The sequence below is a fragment of the Callorhinchus milii genome, unplaced genomic scaffold, assembly GCF_018977255.1.
Source record: "Callorhinchus milii isolate IMCB2004 unplaced genomic scaffold, IMCB_Cmil_1.0 Scaffold4, whole genome shotgun sequence".
In the NCBI taxonomy this organism is placed as follows: Eukaryota; Metazoa; Chordata; class Chondrichthyes; order Chimaeriformes; family Callorhinchidae; genus Callorhinchus; species Callorhinchus milii.
This window is the reverse complement of record NW_024704745.1, coordinates 51,256,764-51,275,673: the sequence shown is the minus strand read 5'-3', so window position 1 is coordinate 51,275,673 and position 18,910 is coordinate 51,256,764. Positions and strand designations below refer to the sequence as shown.

The 18,910-nt window shown below is 39.5% G+C and overlaps 1 protein-coding gene across 1 annotated transcript in view; it reads right to left on the bottom strand.

Moving 5' to 3' along the window:
• Positions 1–5,113: 5,113 nt before the first annotated feature.
• Positions 5,114–18,910, bottom strand: part of si:dkey-100n23.5 (cyclic AMP receptor-like protein A) — a 123,554-nt gene continuing 109,757 nt past the window's right edge. The window contains exons 10-11 of the mRNA XM_007901434.2: positions 10,353–10,500; positions 5,114–5,507 (exon numbers count right to left, since the gene is read on the bottom strand). Coding sequence (XP_007899625.2) covers positions 5,349–5,507; positions 10,353–10,500 — 307 coding nt within the window. The 3' untranslated portion in view covers positions 5,114–5,348. The remainder of the gene's footprint in view (positions 5,508–10,352; positions 10,501–18,910) is intronic.

The following is an 18,910-nucleotide window of genomic DNA, read 5'->3' as shown; positions in this document are numbered from 1 at the left end:
CTCAGCTATGGATACAAATGTAACCTGCAAAAGACAAAACCTTCACCTGATTTTCAGTACATTCTAAATTGGAGTTTAGCATTTGAGATAATTCTATTGTTTGAAACATTTCATTGCAATTAACAGTGTTTCAGACAGAGATACACAATTAATTTATAATCATGTAAATGGTCATGCAAGAAATACCGTGAGAAGCTTTTGAGAGCACCTAATTCATCCAGCGTGAAGAGTGAAGGTAGATTTATAATGAGTAAAACTATTAGCCTGGTTCCATTCAGCTACCGAATAAAGTATTTTTAATTAACTTTAGCATTTTGGAGTTATGACTTCAGTTTACCTTAATACCATAGCACTAGAATGTGTTATTGATTTACGTTTGAAGTAAGACTGGAAGGTATTTGTATTCATTACTTACCTAATAACGTTAAATACAATGTTGGTTTCTCATTCCACTGTTCATCTATGTGACCTCAGCAAGTTTCTGAATTTGTAAGCTTCCTGCTGTGTGTGCACCACCAGGTTAGGCTTACTTTTATAACCTATATACCTGAAGATTTTGGCATAGTGTAATTTCTTCCCCTCTAGTTTTATAATATCCAAATCTCTTTTATTACAATAAAAAAAAGCTAATGTTTCAACAAATCACTTCAATTAGACTTCACAATATTCTGGATGAAATGGACAGTGTTAATTTTTTTGGGTGACTCTTTCAATTTGCATTTTTATTTCAACTAAGACAACACATTTCTGTGAAAATGTAACTCATTCCAGTAAATGGAATGACATCACACAAACCCATGAGAATGCTGATTTGGACTTGAGTTCCAGTGGATTGACAGAAAATGTAAAGGGTTTCCTTATTAAGGGATTTCTTATTAAGGAATCCCCTTATGAAATATCAAAAAGTACATTCCACTTGTCCCAACTGTCACTTCTACAGCCTTTGTACACTTGCAAACAAGTCTTCAATAACTAAGATTTCACCACCTGGATCTATATTTGGGATAAACTTGTTCTCCCAAATGATTTGGAAATCAATTAATTTCTAAAATAGAGTCCAAATTTATTCAAATTGGGTATATGTGCTCCAGCGCACTGAGGTTCATCTATCCAGTCACTCCTATATAGTTGGGCTCATGAATGGCTTCCACATTATTCCAATGAGCCTATCATTAGTTGTCTATCAGCAGTGCTGAGACTGCTGATGCATAATAGCTTAGGGAGTTAATTGATTCATGTCCCTGAGAACACCCTAACAATTTTAAAATGCAAAGTAATGTGTTAACATTATTCTGAATGAATACCAGCTCATTTGGATTACACACAAGATGAAAAGTGCAAAAGTACTGTATGCTGAGAGGATAACTATAGCAGTATAATTTAATTTCATTCCTCTCAGTACTGAAGACGGTGATTGCTGGACAGGTCATCCTGCATCATGTTTGACAATGTCAGCCTCAAATACCTTGATAATCAGGATGGCTTTATCTTGGATTTTAAAATAAAATATAAATGATGGAGCATTTAAAAACTACTTTTAACTCTAAGAAATGGCATACATCAGAGTAAGGTTCACATAGGTGATTTGTGTAAGCCTTCCCTGGAGGATTATCTGAAGGAACAGGTGAAGCAATCGATTTTACTTCAAAAACTACAACAGGCTATGGGTTTGTGCATCTACATTGATAGGGCCATGACAGCATTGTCTGAAACAATTTCTCATCTCAAGGGGCAAGTTAAATTTTTTTGTATCCATAACAATTTTCAAACTCATTCATTTATGACCCTTAAAATTGTCAAACAGGTTGTCAAACCCATTACATTAACCTGGATTGAATTCAAACCCCGGTTCCAAAAGTGAAAGGTCAGCATTTAAATGGACGACACCAACAACAACAACAAGATTACATTTGTATAACGCCTTTCCGTCTACAAGACATCCCAAGGTGCTGGACAGTGTACAGCATTTCAGATTTTAATGAAGGAAAAGAAATCATCTTTGCACTTCTAATAATAAGTGTCCTACCAACACAGTTATTCTCTTTCTCTAAGTTTGGATGGCCATAGACCATTCTTTTCTATAAAATAACATTCTTAATCTTTTCTATCCCAGAGTCTTTCCCAGAGTGAAGCTCCTGCAAATCAGACCAGAAGCCATTGGTCTATACGGTCAGTCTAATTGGATTCCACTTAAATTTTACTGGAAGCATTTCAAATATCAAAGTCTAGGTGTTTACATTCATGTTCCATTAAACTTATACCTTTGCACTGAAAAAATTATAAAGGAACATTGGGGATATTGGCAAGAATGGTTATAGCACAGTTTGGTTTGGGTGGATAGACAGATGCTAAAGGGAGAAGTAATTTCCATTATTTAAACAAATATTCCCTTAGTTTATGTGGCCCAACCACTGTGGCTCGCGTGTGGCCTGATAACTCACACCTTTGAGTGTTTGATCCTCAACTGTAAGATACGGGGTCTGTGTCACAGACATTCCTGCCAGTCGAACTGATTGCCACAAAGGGGAAGTTTCATTGGTTTTTGGGCAGAGGGAACATCCCAGGATAGCATTAGGGAGAGAAAAAAGGGCATATTGATTAATCTGATCATGTGACTGTTTATACAGTGAAACTTAGGATGCTTGTGAAGAAACTGGTACCCAGACTGTTCATTTCTATTTGTTAATGGAGGATTTGTGGTGGTGAGCAGGCTGAAAGGGTAAAAACTATAAATTGAATTATGGTTGCTCAGTTATATCTGATTATAATGATTCAAGGTCTACCTGCATGTCAACAAGTATAAAAGTTTGCAATGACCGTTTTTGTTTGGTCTACTCAGCCTGTATTTAATACCCTTTGGGGGAAATGATCAATTTATATGCAATACGTTCATCTAGCCTTGAAACATGCAACACATTTAAATTAGTTGTTACTAAGCCAAAATGGCATATTTCTCTCTTTTGAAAATATGGCCATAATAAAAGAGTAACGCACCAGGTTGAAATTATTTTATACTTTAAAAAACAGACTGTATTTTTGCTGTATAACTTAAATTTCTTAGGTTCCTTTTGTTACTTCTTCTTCCTAGACTTATTTTTCAGGTGTGAGAGCAGAATGTTTGAGCTGAGGGCATCTTCAATTTCCATCAGTGACTCTCTGACAGTCTAGTTTGTTGCTTTGGGGGAAGGAATGGTCCTGAATGGTGGCGCTCAATCTGTCAATCGGCCTGCGAAATAGGAAAACTACTCCATTGAGAGCAGTTGACTTTCAATCAAAATGTAATTAATAAGTTTGCTTCAGAGTCTTAGACTTTTTACCACTGCAGCAATGAGTGGTTAAAGTGAGATTTGTTATTAATAGGATGTTCAACCTTCATGGTTCTATAAATGTTTTGTAACATTTGACCAATCGCTCTCTACTTCTTATTATGCAGGTCTTAAGTCTTCTCTGAAGCCTGAGGGCCTCCATTTGCAGCATAATACAAACCTTTAAATCCAGCAATGCAACCCACAACAAGCGTTAAAGCATTTTTAAAAATAAAATGTACATTTTGAATCTTCCTTTCACCAATTTACAGGTTAAATCTGACTGAAAAAATGTAACATTTTTAAGAAAATTACAATCCATTTTGGAAGGAAACAAAGACTGAGACTTGGGATGATTGCTGAAAGGAGTTAAAGGGGACAATGCTTCAGGAAAACATGAAGGTTGGCATTATGCCTTCCATCTTGTGAGGTTCCCACTTCTTTGCCTTTTACTTTTTACTATTTTTCATTTCCTTCTCAATCTATTTTCTGTTACTGGTTGAGAGAGAATTACATGATAAAGATGCATTTGTACCACTCTCAGTGACAGTAAAACTACTTCATAAACAACAGTGATGAAAGAGCAGTATCTCTTTTTCTAAGGACCGTGGATAAATTACACTGTTTCATAATGCAGAGGCAGAGGTTTTTCAAACTGAGAATCAAACAACTTGCAACAGTCATGAGACTGACAACAGTGTACACAATACTCTTCCAGAACTGTTACATCCACTTTAACAACAGCCTGTGTAATATTTTAAACATCTGTATTATCATAGTTGGCATTTTATTAGCACTCAAGTAGGTTGTTAATTGGAACACTGTATGCCTGGAAAGATGAGACATTGTAGAACATATTATTTGAGAGGAGAAACTAAATTGTAGTAAATTACCTAGTGCCACTTGAATCATCCCTCCTGCTGGTTAATCCCAAAGTTAAGCGTGCTTCAAACTGCCCAAAGGTGCTGCGTCTGTATTAACCTGATTTCCCTGTCTCTCTGTAGGGCAGTGCCTTTTCACAGCCTCTCGGTATCCTGATGCAGCATTCCACCAATGGCATTGTGCACCTCAGATCTGCAACATATACATGACTTACAACTAATAAACATTCTTGGCTGCCGCGTTTCACCCACAAAATATACAGTCAATTCACTTTACAGTATATTCTGTGAAGCGCTTTGAGATGTCTCAAAGACGTGATAAGGCGCTATATCAAATGCAAGGATTATTATTATTCTACAGAAGCACTGAATCAAATTCTAAGACATGAAATTAAGTAAACGATGATTCTCAATGAATTTTTTTTTCAATGAATTGCACTTATGTAGAGTTTTTTGTTGGAAGGCTGCAGTTCTGAATACTACTGTTATATATAAATGTAAAAAACCAAAAGAAAGAAGACAATAGTACAAGGCACCTCGATACTCCTAATACCAACACCACATGATTAGCAATGATTTCTGCTGCTTCAGCACTCAAGGATCTTCTGCTGTGTGTTTCACTTCATGCACATACACATCGAGGAAAGACACGTAAGTTTTACTCACTATTGTACCACATTGTGCCAACATCTAAAACACTAGATAGTCTAGTAAGCAGCTAAATTAAGGATATACTGAGCTAAAAACATTTAAAATCAACTTAAACCAAAACACTTTAAAAAATACATTGCCCTCAGCAAAGGATGCAAAATTAATTTCATCTCTGAAATGAAATTTAAGGAATAGATTAGATTTTAAACTTTTCAGTTAAAAGTTATTACCTAAATGTTCAAAGTTCTTTATTTAAAGTTATGTTTTTCTTTCATAATTTATCTTGACGTTTGAAGGACAGACAACTGAAAGTAATGTGGTCTCTTTAAGTGATGTGTTTAGCTCAGTGCATCCTCTACAAGTTTGAAGTCTCTGCACAGTTTTATAGCGATTAAATATTAAGCGACTGGAAGTAATAATGAGGGTTGACAATTCATCTCCAATGTCACAGTTCTTCCTTTGTTTAAGAGTCCAGCAGTACACATGCTTATTCGCAGGGTGTTCTGAGCTGTCAGGGTTCCCCGTCCTTAGAAGCCATGGTGGATGAATAAATTGTGCTATCATCAAACGAGTCTGAGGAATCACTTTTCAGGCGGGTCATGTAGCGTACTGACCCTGGTTGGTACTCCTTAATCAGTGTTGTATCAGAAAATCGGGACTGGAAAGCAAGCTGGGAAAAAAGGTATATGTTAATCAGGGAACGACTGAAAGGTTACCTCCTTTGAGGTCAAAAGCTATCATCTGCAAGTTTAGCAAAGGTTTCCGCGAACTTAAAAGTTTAAAACATGTCAAATGCCTAATAGTTAAAAGGGCATAAAAATATATATTTTTTGGTCAGCCGGGTGTCTGACACATGTGGAAAACCATCACCATGCCTAAGAGTATCCAAGCCAAGCTGAAAGTTCCACGCATACCACCTATGTATGGAATGTTTATTGGAATAGAATATGCACTTTCTCCCTGGAGGGACGTATCCTGCTTACCTAATTCCATAAAGTATTCGGCGCAGGTTGGCAAGAGCCAAAGCTTGGGGAGTGTTTGTTGGGGAACTCCTGGAGTTGAACCAGCTAAAAGTGCATAGCTTGCCATGAGAGCACTGCCTGGCAAGCTTTCCTGCTGCTTTTCCAGCTAGGACAACCCTGCCTGATTAAGGCTCTGCAAACCAATCAAGGTGGATTCCAGGCGCTGGATGTACGAATGTGTTTTCATGAACTCGGACTCCAAATAACGCCTTCCAGCAGCTGTTGGTCCAAACCTCAGACTTTCCTCAGCAAACGCTGAAGAGGAAATGCAGACAGCTGATGAGGAAACTCTGAGGCTTGGGACGATAGTTGCTGGAAGGCGTTACCTGGAGTCCGAATTCATGAACACGCGTTCATATATCCAGCGCCTGGAATCCAAATATTTACAAAATACCGTAATACTGTCTGTTAAAATGATTTCTTAACCTGGTTATGATTTTAGGAATTTTATTTTAAAAAGGAAAGTGTTTCAAGATGGGTGCAGTATCATACATAAAATTACTGGAATAAATCATGTATTTGAACAGCTTTATAAGAACCGAATGAAGAGAACAACTAGAACAACAACTTGCATTTGTATAGTGCCCTTCATGCTTTAATGGGTTGGACAAGAAGAAATTCATCAAAAATAATGAATAAACGCAGTGGTACTGTGAGGATGTTAGTTGATGAAAGAAGAAGTTGTAGAAATTATAACAATAATCCTTGCATTTGATGTAGCGCCTTAACACATCTTCGAGACGTCTCAAAGCACTTCACAGGATATACTGTAAAGTGAATTGACTGTGGGCAAAATGCGGCAGTCAATTGCACACAACAGTGTTCAACAAACAGTCGTGGATTGAAGTGACCAATTTTTGTTTGGAAGGAATTATTATCCCCAGAAACGCGATCCGCCAATCGACTAACAACCAGGTTTCTACTTACTTCTAGGTAAACAGAGGCGTGTGGAGTAAGGAAACTTGCCCAATGTTTCGCCCTGCCAGGAATCGAACCCAAGTTTCTTGCTTGCGAGGCGAGTACTCTAACCACTGAGCTACAGGACTCCATGTATGAAGAACAGGTGTGAATTACTAATGCTGCATTTAGCTAAGAAAATACTAAACAATCCATTCAAATAGAAGCAGTTTTCAACTAGCCTGAGATGTCTGGAATCTGACCAGTTTTTCTTTGGAAATAACATTTCAAAAACTGTTGGAACATTGAAAGCACTGACACACATGATGCAGTAGTTATCAAGTCCCTGCTCAACATTTTCTGGCTGCAGACCTTCAGCAAAATCTCAGGCCAGCAATAGGTGCTGCTCAACAATGCTAGACGGGAAAGGCTAGAAACACACAGTGCTCAGTCCATTCTGTAGTGCCCAGTTTAATATGCGGCATCCATTTAACTTGGTATTCTGTTTACTGCCCTCTCTGGAATTGGGATGAAGAGCCACTATCAGAAGAATATCTAACTTGGGAAGTGGTGGTAATCACATCAGGAGGCAACGGTGTATTTCAATCGACAATGCTACCACTGAAGGCTCAGTTCTCATTAATTGCAACACTGCAAGTTAAAGGTGTGGGATAAAACTGATCCGTGGTCCCAGGCTAGTTACTTACTATAGTATTGATGGGATCAATGATGGGTTGTTAAAACTGGATTATGTATGCTAGTATTCGTGTGTATTGAAATTCTAGTTAATTTAGGTCGCTGTGGTGCTTTACTTTGCATTAGAATATATTAGATACTTTGTTCATTAATCTAGTGAGTTACTGCTGTAATTCAATAATATGAACCCTGGACCCATCCCTGGTCACAAACTACCACCCTACCTCCAATCTCCCGTTCCTTTTCAAGGTCCATGAAAGAGTTGTTGCTTCCCAGCTTCACTCCTTCCTCTCCTGCCACTCCCTTTACTGTCCACAGCATGGAAACAGCCCTGGTCAAGGTGACAAATGATATTTTGTCCACCTGTGACTATTGGCTCCCTCTGTCTCCTCGTCCTCTTCGATCTCTCTGCTGCCTTCGACACTGTCTCTCCTCTCACTTCAACCTTCAAGGTTCTGTCCTTGAATGGTTCAGATCCTATCTCTTACACCGGCTCCACTTTGTCTCCACAAATGGCTTCTCCTCCAGTCCCCGCACCGTCTCGTGTTCTTCAGGTCTGTCCACGATCCTCTCTTCAACCTGTACATGCTCCGTCTTGGTGATATCATCCGCACACATGGGGTCAACTTCCACATGTACGTGGATTACACACATTACACACTCTATCTTTCTGCATTTACCCTCGACTCCAGGACTATTGATGTCCTGACGGACTGCCTGTCAGACATCATGTCTTGGATGAGAGCCATACTCACCTTGAAGGCCTTCCATAGCCTTGCCCCCTCCTACTTCGACCTGCTAATCCTTTAGCAACCTGTCCACTCAGCAGGCTCAGGCCTGCTCCAAGTCCTCCACCCGGCCTGCCTCACCATTGGCGGTTCGGCCTTCAGCATCTCTGCCCCCACCCTCTGAACTCCATCCCACATTCCCTTCGCCTCGCTCCCTCCCTTGCCTCCTTCAAGGCACGCCTCAAGACCCTCCTCTTTGACTGTGCCTTCGCCCCCCTCCTACACTCTCTGCCCTCCACCCTCCCTGGTCCCAACTCCGCACCCCTCCAGCTTGAATCCTAATCCCTGACCATACAGTACCTTGGGATATCCTCCCGATGTGAAAGGCGCATTACAAATGTAATTTTGTATTGATATGTGTTTTTTATGCATATAACAGCCTGCAATACTGTATCCAGGGCAAATGGCTCACAGATTTGACCAATAATTGCTGAAAGCACCAAAGAATCAGGACAATCATACTTGAGTTCCAAGTCCTACACTTCCTATAGCTTAATAATGTTTTCAATAAGGATGACTATCTATTAATATCCTGTAGTAAAGGTACGACTCAACACAGGATTAGGCTATAAGGAGCAGAAGAATGCAGATTCAAATCCCAGTCTGTGCTGTTAACTTAATTCAGCCAGGGCAGCATGTGGGAAACTACATTTGGCCTCATGACCCTGGGTTTGGAAGCAGAAATTTAGCCAGTGATGCTGATCATTATCTACCATTAACTCCTGAATAAGGTGCTTATGTCTGGATCAGTGCCAGCCAAACTGCAGCCCGCAGACCGGTTCCAGCCCATGGGGCCGTCAAGAAGCCCCCCAGCATTCACAATGCATCAATCAGTAGTTTGTTTCCAGGTTTGTCTTGATTTAATATTTTTTGATTTATAGCAGAAATCAAGAAACATTCAATCAAGAAAATGTGTTTTGTTGGCCAACCTAAAAGATTGGCCACCACTAGTCAAGATGTTAAATAAAGACTGCATTGAACTCAGCTGTGATGTTCCTGCTTTAATAACCTGACAGAGACAAGCTCCCGTGGAATTATATTCAGTAAAAAGAAGTAATGGCCTTATACCAAGAACACAGCTAGTGAGCACTTTCTGATCTTGTGTATGAAGCGCTAAGTGTTCTGGGACACTATATAAATGCAAGTTGTTGTTGTTTTATGAAAAATAGCTAAGTGAGCAAGCTATTAGAGGGGATACAAAGCTACTGGAAGCATGTCCACAATTAGTAGAGTCCTGTGGAGTCCTGTAGCTCAGTGGTTAGAGCCATCGCCTTGCAAGCGAGACACCTGGGTTCAATTCCAGGCAGGGCGAAACCTTGGGCAAGTTTCCTTGCTCCACCTGCCTAATAATAATCCCTCCAAAAAACAAAAACGATAATAAATTGGTCATTTTCAATCCACGACTGTTTGTGGGACACTGCTGTGCGCAATTGGCTGCCGCGTTTCGCCCACAAATATACAGTCAATTCACTTTACAGCATATTCTGTGAAGCGCTTTGAGATGTCTAGAAGACGTGAAAAGCGCTATATCAAATGCAAGGATTATTATTATTAGTAGTAGTACACTTGTGTAAGGTGTGCCTCAGTTGTATCTCACAGGTGTGCTCTTATCTTATGAAAGATGCACTTTATATTATGATCAAAAACATCAATTGTACACTCACTCCCAAAGACGTCCAAAGTTCAGCTTTTAAATTGATGCAACAATAAAGTGAGGTGAAAGAAGAAATCTATAAATTTCATTGGTGTTGATAATTTCATCGAACAGGGACATGCTAATTTACTACAACAAATTAGAAACCACAGTTCATTCAGTGAACTACAAGTTAACAGTTTTGCACAAAAATCACCCCACTGTTGGGGCATTCAAAATCCTTTGACTCAAGTCAAACATCACCATAACTCAGTTGTGTTTATTGTGCTCATAAGTTATGCTTTTCCAAAACATGAACAAAGATCAGTCTTGCAACACAACTGTTGCCATCTATTCAATAAATCTGACTAATGCGTTTTAGATTTTGCCAAAATATACACATTTATAATAATTAATATCTTTGAACAGAGACCATTTTAAAGCAACCACAGCACGTGTGACTGATCAGTAAATGTTACCTGAAGAGATGTGAAGCTCAACTGACTCCAGGTCTCCCTGTCAAATCCAAACACAATGGCATTGGCCAGTCCGTGAAGTGGAGCTGTCATAACATGCAGGAATGTCAGGACAAAAACAGGATGGCTGGGATCAAATGCATTGTGCAGCCTAATATGGAAGAAAACAAAAGACATTAAGACAATCATCTTCCTGCCAACAAAATTTAACATTTACAACTCTTAAAAACACTGAATTTCCAGTTGTTTTCCACCAGAATGAACATGCAAGAAAATATATGTTAGGTGACAAAAGTACTACACTCGTTATAGAAAATTACAGGTGCCAGAGACAAAACCATTCTTCATTCAATTTCCTTGAACAAATTGAAAATATGTAACCAAGGAAACTCATCTGTAAAGACCACTTCTGGGGCTGAGCTTTCATTAAGTGGTGATGCCCCAATAATGCAGATTCAAGAGGCAATCACTGAGTGATGGTGCCTGGCTCACCTGGGTTAAAGGATTATATAATGGGTGATAATGACATGGGCTGGGGGATGTGGTATGCGTCGTAGATGCATAAAAATACAACTGTTATAAGCAAATAGTTCTAAGACACTGACTACAGTTATCATGCAGCTGCAGAGACAGCAACCATAAAACTAATCTGATTTTGTTTGCTGCATAGTATTGAAATATTAAATGTATTCTGGCTGCCTAGTATATTTTTTGGATTTTCATGTTTACTTTTGTATTGAAAAGAGAAGGCAGAGATCTCAATAGTGCAACTAATCAAAAGTCCAAACTACATGTAAAACTCACAAGGATATGGGTTATTTGTCTGGCTGGTTTGATGTACACAGATAATGTGAAGGTGGCAAAAGAATTGTAGGACACAATATTTAACATATTGCAAGGGACAATCAAAAGAAGCAGATGAGTCTATGGTTATTCCAAATAGTACTACATATATTTTATTTTTTAACAATTAACATTCAGAGATGCAAATAGTTTATTTAACTTATTTAGAATACAAGTTTCAATTTAAGCTAGAAATGTACCGTCACTAAACTTTACAGAAAGCTCTATGAGGCGCATTGAAAAGTTTCAATGTGATAAGGCACTATATCAAATAGAAGATTTATTATTATTGTTTAAAGAAGAACTATCCACCTTCCTTCTTTTGATGGTACATTTCCACAGGTGGCAACTATTATTGAGCACGTTGCCCAAATGTCTTGCCCTATATACACCCATCCACCCACCCACCCACCCACCCACCCACACATCAGCGAGGATCACTGAGTAGCAACGAGGAGAGGAAGAACATTGGATATTTTTTATGCCACCCTCGCTGAAAACTGAGAAAAACTAAAAATTCCTGTGCTGCAGACAGATCTATGAACTCAGCATAGACCGGGGATTGAACCTGTCTGTAAGGTTGAATGTGACATAAGGAAGGTGTGTTTTCTTTGGATCAAAGTTCTTGCAAATTAGCCTGACCCAGGTGGAAAAGTCTGCAGGAAAATCCTGACCATGTTTTCCAGTTCAAGACATTATTGATGCTGCTATTTTTGAGACATTCCCTATTTCAACCCCCACTGCCAGTTACTAATCTCTTCATATTACAATATTTGGTAAATTTGACTTTGGGATGTCAGTGATGGGAAACACACTACTTTTCCACTTTTGGAACCAAGTATCAGCATTGAATATTCCAAACAGATGAACAGATGATTACAGTGGCTCAGTGTCTGACTAAGTTGACAGCATTCTTACCTCGAAGTCACAAGATTGTGGGTTCAAGCCCCAAACCAGGACTTGAGCTCATTATCTAGGCTGACACTCCAGCCTCCAGGCTGATCCCCACGTTATTCTCCAAAACCCACCACTTGTTTTGGAACCCTTGAACATTGAACTCCAAACTTGCCCCTGGTGTTTGAGATCTAAATCACTGCAAAGGTCTGGACTTTAAAGTATGCGCATGGCTGTTTGAATCATACTGTAGAATCTTGCATACCTAAACATGCCTTTTATTGCTGATCTCTCTTGCAGCCACCTTATAGACCAGATGTAAAAATCAAAATACAAATAAATACCTGTATAAATTTTAAAAATCAACTTGGAAAATAAATAATTGTGCTTTTGGCAATTTTATATGCATATTATGTATATTTAAATACAATATACATCTATATCTATATATAAAAATCAAGCAGTGCTTTCGGAATATGACAATAATATGGATAATGGTTTCATGCAATGAACCTGATACCCAAGCTAACCTGAGGTCGGGCTAGAAATGAAGGAAAAAAAATTAATGGAGGAGTCATCCCAAGCTGCTTTAGTACAGCTCCCGACACCCAAATGAGGACTCTTTCCTGTTTGCATTTTTGATTGGGGAGGGGGTCACATAGAGACAGCAAAGCAGAAAGGAGTGGGGGGGGGAAATCACAAAACATACATGTACACTCCAGCTGCTTGCTATTTTCAAGGTCATACTTTCATCTTCAGAGTATAGAAGCAAATCACAATTACCTTAATGGCGAGCTTCTGATCTCAGCTGGCAGGAGTAGATGAAAGATGGGGAGGAAAAAAAGCAAGGCATTCCCTCCAATGGAAGGGAGGGATAATTAGATCCTCTTACATGCAGGTAGACAGTTGGAGTCAGATACTATTATGCAACCTCCTGGTAACTGGTTAGAGAGAAATATCTGCAGAGGCCTAGGGAAAATTCATCTCCCTCACTTTTTAGCTCAGGAAAGGTGTGTATCATGACGGGAAAGGAGGAGTCCAAAGGATTAAATGTAATTATAAAAATGAGGGATTGTTTTTTTAAATTGTCCAAACGGATCATATCAACTCCTAATGTTTACAAAATTAGCTTCCTCATTCTAGAACCATATATAATTGCTTATATTTATCTGGATAGGAACTTACTGGAATGGGGGTTAACCACAGGGTTGTTTTGCCTCTTCTAAAAGAGCTCCGACATCTTCTGCAAGATTAGCATATGCAAAAATACTGACTGTGGGAGTACAACATTTAAGAATACAGTGTGTGAGAGTAGTGTTCAAATGTACAGAGTGCGAGAGTACAGAACCTGAGAAGAAAGAGTGTGAATGAACAACAACAACAAAATTACATTTATAGAGCACCTTTCACGTCGGGAGGTCGTCCCAAAGTGCTGAACAGTCAGGTGTCGGGGCCTGAGCATGGGAGAGGAGTGGTGTAGGGGTGAGGGAAGGCAGAGCGGTGGGAGGGCAACCAAAGGCATGATCGAAGAGAAGGGTCTTGAGATTGGCCTTGAGAGAGGCAAGGGAAGAAGCGAGGCGAAGGGACTGTGGGATGGAGTTCCAGAGTGTGGGGGCAGAGAGGCTGAAAGCCCAGCCACCGATAGTAGGGCGGGTCGGGTGGAAGACATGGAGCAGACCGGAGCCCGCTGAACGGGTGGAGCGGGCAGGTTGGTAGGGAGTAGGTAGGTCAGAGAGATAGGAGGGGGCAAGTAAGGATGATGATCTTGAACTCGATCCTCTGGGGGATGGGGAGCCAGTGGAGTCGGGTGAAGATGAGAGTGATGGGGTCACGGAGCCTGGTGAGCGAGAGTACACGAGCTGCAAAGTTTTGGATGATCTGCAGCCTGTGAAGGGAAGAGTTGGGAAGGCCGATGAGGAGGGAGTTTCTGTAAACGAGCCTTGATGTGACGAATGCATGGATAAGGGTTTTGGCAGCCTGAGGGGTGAGGCAATGACAGAGTCTGGCAATGTTGAGGAGGTAGTGGTAGGCAGTGCCAGTTATGGCGCGGATATGGGGGAGAAAGGACAGTTCAGGGTCAAACAAGACACCCAGGTTCCTGACTGGCATAGTGAGGGTGAGTGTGCAGCTATGGAGGCTGAACCTGCCAGCGCCCAAGGTGCAGAGGCGCTGGCGTGAGCCAATCAGGAGGGCCTCGGTCTTGCTGACGTTCAGTTGGAGAAAGTTGTCCCTCGTTCAGGACTTGATGTCGGACAGGCAGTCAGTCAGGACACCAGTAGTCCTGGAGTTGAGGGTGGAGGCAGAAAGGTAATAATAATAATAATAATAATCCTTGCATTTGATATAGCGCTTTTCACGTCGGGAGGACGTCCCAAAGTGCTTCACAGAACATACTGCAAAGTGAATTGACTGTATATTTGTGGGCGAACGCAGCAGCCAATTGCGCACAGCAATGTCCCACAAACAGTCGTAGATTGAAAATGACCATTATTGTATTTTATTATTGTTATGTAGAGGGTGAAGAGGAGGACCGAGGACAGAGCCATGAGGAACGCCACACAAGACGGTGCGGGGGCTGGAGGAGAAGCCGTTTGCAGAGACAAAGTGGAGGCGGTGTGAAAGCTAGGACCTGAGCCAGTCAAGGACAGAACCTTGAAGGTTGAGGTGGGAGGAGAGGAGGTGGAGGAGGATTGAATGGTCCACGGAACAGAAGCCATGCGAAGAATATTTTAGTTTGCCACAATTTATTTTCTTGAAAGGATAACAAGACAATAAATGAAAACTGCACAGGTAAAATCTTTTAACAATTTTTTTCATGTTTCCCTGATAACTGTGGGGGGCAGCGGGAGGGTGGGGGGTGGGGGGGAATTAATCACCCACGAATGAATTGCATGAACTAATGAATTGCCTATTTTACACTGAGGTTAGGATAGAGCGATTTACCTGTGAAGTACAACCACTTCTACAAAAAAACACATTGCAGCTGAAATTAGCTTATCAATACTTTTCTGGAAATTTGTCCAAGATAAGGCAATTGCTTTTGCTCTGATTTGCTTGTTCCTTCACACAGAACATGTTACAGCTGTTCTAGCTTGTCAAAAAATTATAGCTATATATCTTATCAAACATTTTCTAGAATTCTGTGAGCATAGGGCAATCAGCAGCAATGATCTTGTTTTTGCTCTGAGCTGCTTGTTCCTTCACATGGAAGCCTAAAAATGTGCATACTGTAGGAACATGCTTTTACAGAGAAAAGAAGCAGACTTGAAGTCTTAACAGAGTTTAAAAAGAGTTTACACAAGGAAGTGAATACAGACACATGTCCCATATATAACAATAACCACATTTAATCTGGTTTGCTGAATTTGGATGAGGCTCGAACGCTACAAAAACTCTGTTCATGTGAGAATACTCTCTTAAAGTAATAGATTATTTTAACACCCTCACAAACCACCAGAGAGGCACGACAGGGCCTTTGTTTAACATTCCACCTAAAGAACAGCATCTCCAACAATGCCGACTCTCTCAGAACTGCATTGGAGTGTCAGCCTAGATAATGAGCTCAAGTCCTGGTGTGGGGCTTGAACCCACAACCTTATGACCTCGAGGTAAGAATATTGCCAACCTAGTCAGTCACTGAGCCACTGTAATCGTAGCGTCAAGAAAGAGGTCTAGTGAACCTGGCTCGCCATATATCCCAAAGACTTCCATATCCAAAAAACTGCTTCCAGGCAACCCAGCTATTGCTGTGGATATTTTTAACTTTTTTTGTGCTTCAGCAGAATTTTTAAAAATTTTTTACTGAGTTTTACTGTGCAATAATTTGGTGCAGAAACTATTCAAAACAGATAAAGCAGTTTAACTTAATGTGAATCTGTCAACACAAGTGTTCAAAATGGACACAAACTTTTAAATTTCTGTTCTGTCAGATTTGTGAGCTATTTAATGTAAAAATCAATTGGTTTGGGAGATCTATTTAAACAGGGAATGAAGAGGTTGAAGATTTCTTGTACTAATGTAAAATTGGACTAAATTAATTCACACTATCAGGAATTTAAGAATGTGCAGGAGCCGAAAAGAAACACTACAGGCTTTATGGCCTGTTTCATTTTGTCATCTTTTCTTTTACAGAACTGATTAATCTAACTATTAAAAACCTGACCAATTTCCCTTTGAAACTGTCCACACAGTCCACCTCCACCAGCAAACTGGTCAACATGCTTAAAGCAGTTAAATGATGGCTATCTATTTCTCCTCCCCATTTCCGAGTTTTCAGACTATGATCTCTTGCTGAGGATCTGCTAACCATATTGAGTAAAGTATTGGAGTATCGTTTTTCTACACTCTTTGGATCTGGAATAACATAACATAACATGTAGGAGCAGGAGTAAACCATTCAGCCCTTCTAGCCTGCCCCGCCATTCAATTATGGCTGATCTTCTAATCTAACTCCAGCTAATAACATAACCCTGCCTTATCCCCATATCCCTTAATCCCTAATACTTCAACTGTTTGAATACTATGCATTTCGATTGCTGTAAAACTGTTATAAAACCATAGTTGTAGACAGCACTGCAGTTACAAAGAGGGGAATTAAAACACAGTTGACATGAACTAATAAATGGAACAAGACAACACTAAACAACAGCAAACTCTAGCACTGACATAAAAAAACAAGAGCTCTTTGATCAATGCGCCCTGGGTGACTGTTGGGTCAGATCGGAAAGAAGAAGACATCTATTTCTGACAGACCACCTACGCATTTAAATTAGTATTTTTGAAGTTAAGTGTTTGGCTTTTCGTCATAGATAAGCTCCCCAATTTTAAAATGTTTGTCTGGACTACTTTATAAGTCTGCCTTACTCAAAGTATTGTGTTAGCCAGAACAAAAAAAAACAGAATCACATAACATTATCCTTTATTAACACAGAAGATTGGGTTAGTGAGAATGCTTTCTACAGTTAAGTGCTGAATCGTGCAAGCTTATTTTACCTTCAAAAAACAGGAATTCCAATCTTCAGTTTTTTTGCAGTATTAAAGTCACTTAAAAAGTACAGCAAATACACTAATTAAGATTAATAAGACTGGAGCAGATGATAGATGTGTAAGAAAATACATTCTGTTTCTTTGGCTACATAGAATGACACGGCTTTGCCAATAATATGTCATAAATTTATGTTTCATGTCGGGAGGATGTCTCAAAGAGCTTTATACTGCTGGCTGGGCACCTGAGCTGGGGGTGGGAGCTGAAGGGAGGGGAAAGATGACCAAAGCACAGTCAAAGAGGTACATCTTGGGAGAGATTTTGAATGAGGTGAGGGAAGGAGAGAGAGATTGATTCACAGTGACTCCAGATGGAGTTCCAAAGAGTGGGAGCAGATGGTTGTAAAATTTTATAAAATATTGTATTTTTCTCTCTTAAAGAAAGAATTTGTGTTATAATGGATTAAATTCCAATCCTTATTGGAATAAGGAAAAATAGAAAAAATACTAATGGAACATATGCTTTTATTGAGACTGACAGCAGAAATATTACACCATGACATCAGATATAAAGGTTAAATAACCAGCACATATTTATATTAGAATATGGATTCTGGGCATGTAAAGGTCTAGCTTTCCAACATGCTGTTAAAGAACACAAATTTACACTGCACTTTAAAATATGTTGAGGGCATTAAGCTTCAGCCCCTCCCTTCTGAAGCATTCAGGTGACCCAATAATGTAGTTTTTGAAATATTATTTCTTCGATGTAAACATTTGTGATTATACAAGTTATTTTTATATATAGCAATACAACATTTGTGCACATGGGAAGGTTAATTGTCCTTTATGGATAGAAAGCACTTTTTATGTCCATTACAATCATTCCGTCAACTTAAATATATTTTCAATCTAACTCGTTGACCACAACTACCAGGAAGCCTTCAGCTTGTTCTCAATACTGACAGTGCAATGTTGGAGGCACCATCCTTCAGATGAAACATTAAACCAAAGTCCCATCTGCTTTTGTGATGGATGATAAAGATTGCATGCCACTAACTCCCTTATCAATCATACCCCGAGGAAACTCTTACAGTTCCTTGCTTCCTCCAAGGCCAGTGTCAATACATTGTGTAATTTTACTCAGCTTCCCTAGTTAACTATGTTCAAATACATAATACTGAAGGAATATTTTATTACCAATACTTCTCATGGCATGTTTAACTTCACTGCTTTCATGCTCAGATGTTTTTGCATATTATTAAATGGGTCACAAAAATGTTTTAGGTTTACTTTCGCTTCAATTAAGAGGGCAGGAGAAGTGCAATTACTTGGCTTATGCAAAAAAGAAGGAAAGTGAACTGAATAATAGTGGTTATATAGTCCTCCATGGGAAAATACAAAAGGCTTTATTTGATCATATCTCCCTAAAAGAGCTACCTCCTCTTCTGAATTATTAAAAGTATTATTTAGAAGTTTTTTTTTTGCAATATTGTCATTAAGCGCCTGGCATCCAGATTGAAGTTACTGACTTCTTTGTAGTATTTCCAATGTTGGGGTTAAAAAATGACCCATCCTCATTGCTGAGCTCTCCTCCTAGGTTTCCCTGAGCCTCATTGCTGTCAGTGCAACACTAGGAGCGAGACTAATTAAATGCTCACAATAATAATTCTTGTATTTGAAATAACACCTATATATTTAAAAATAAATAAATTACAGGGGTTTGGGGAATAGGTAGGTAAATGGGACTAAAATGATTACTCTTAAAAGAACCAGCACAGGCATAATGGCTAAATGGTCTTCTTCTGTGATATAAATGTCTATAGTTTTATAGTTTCTAT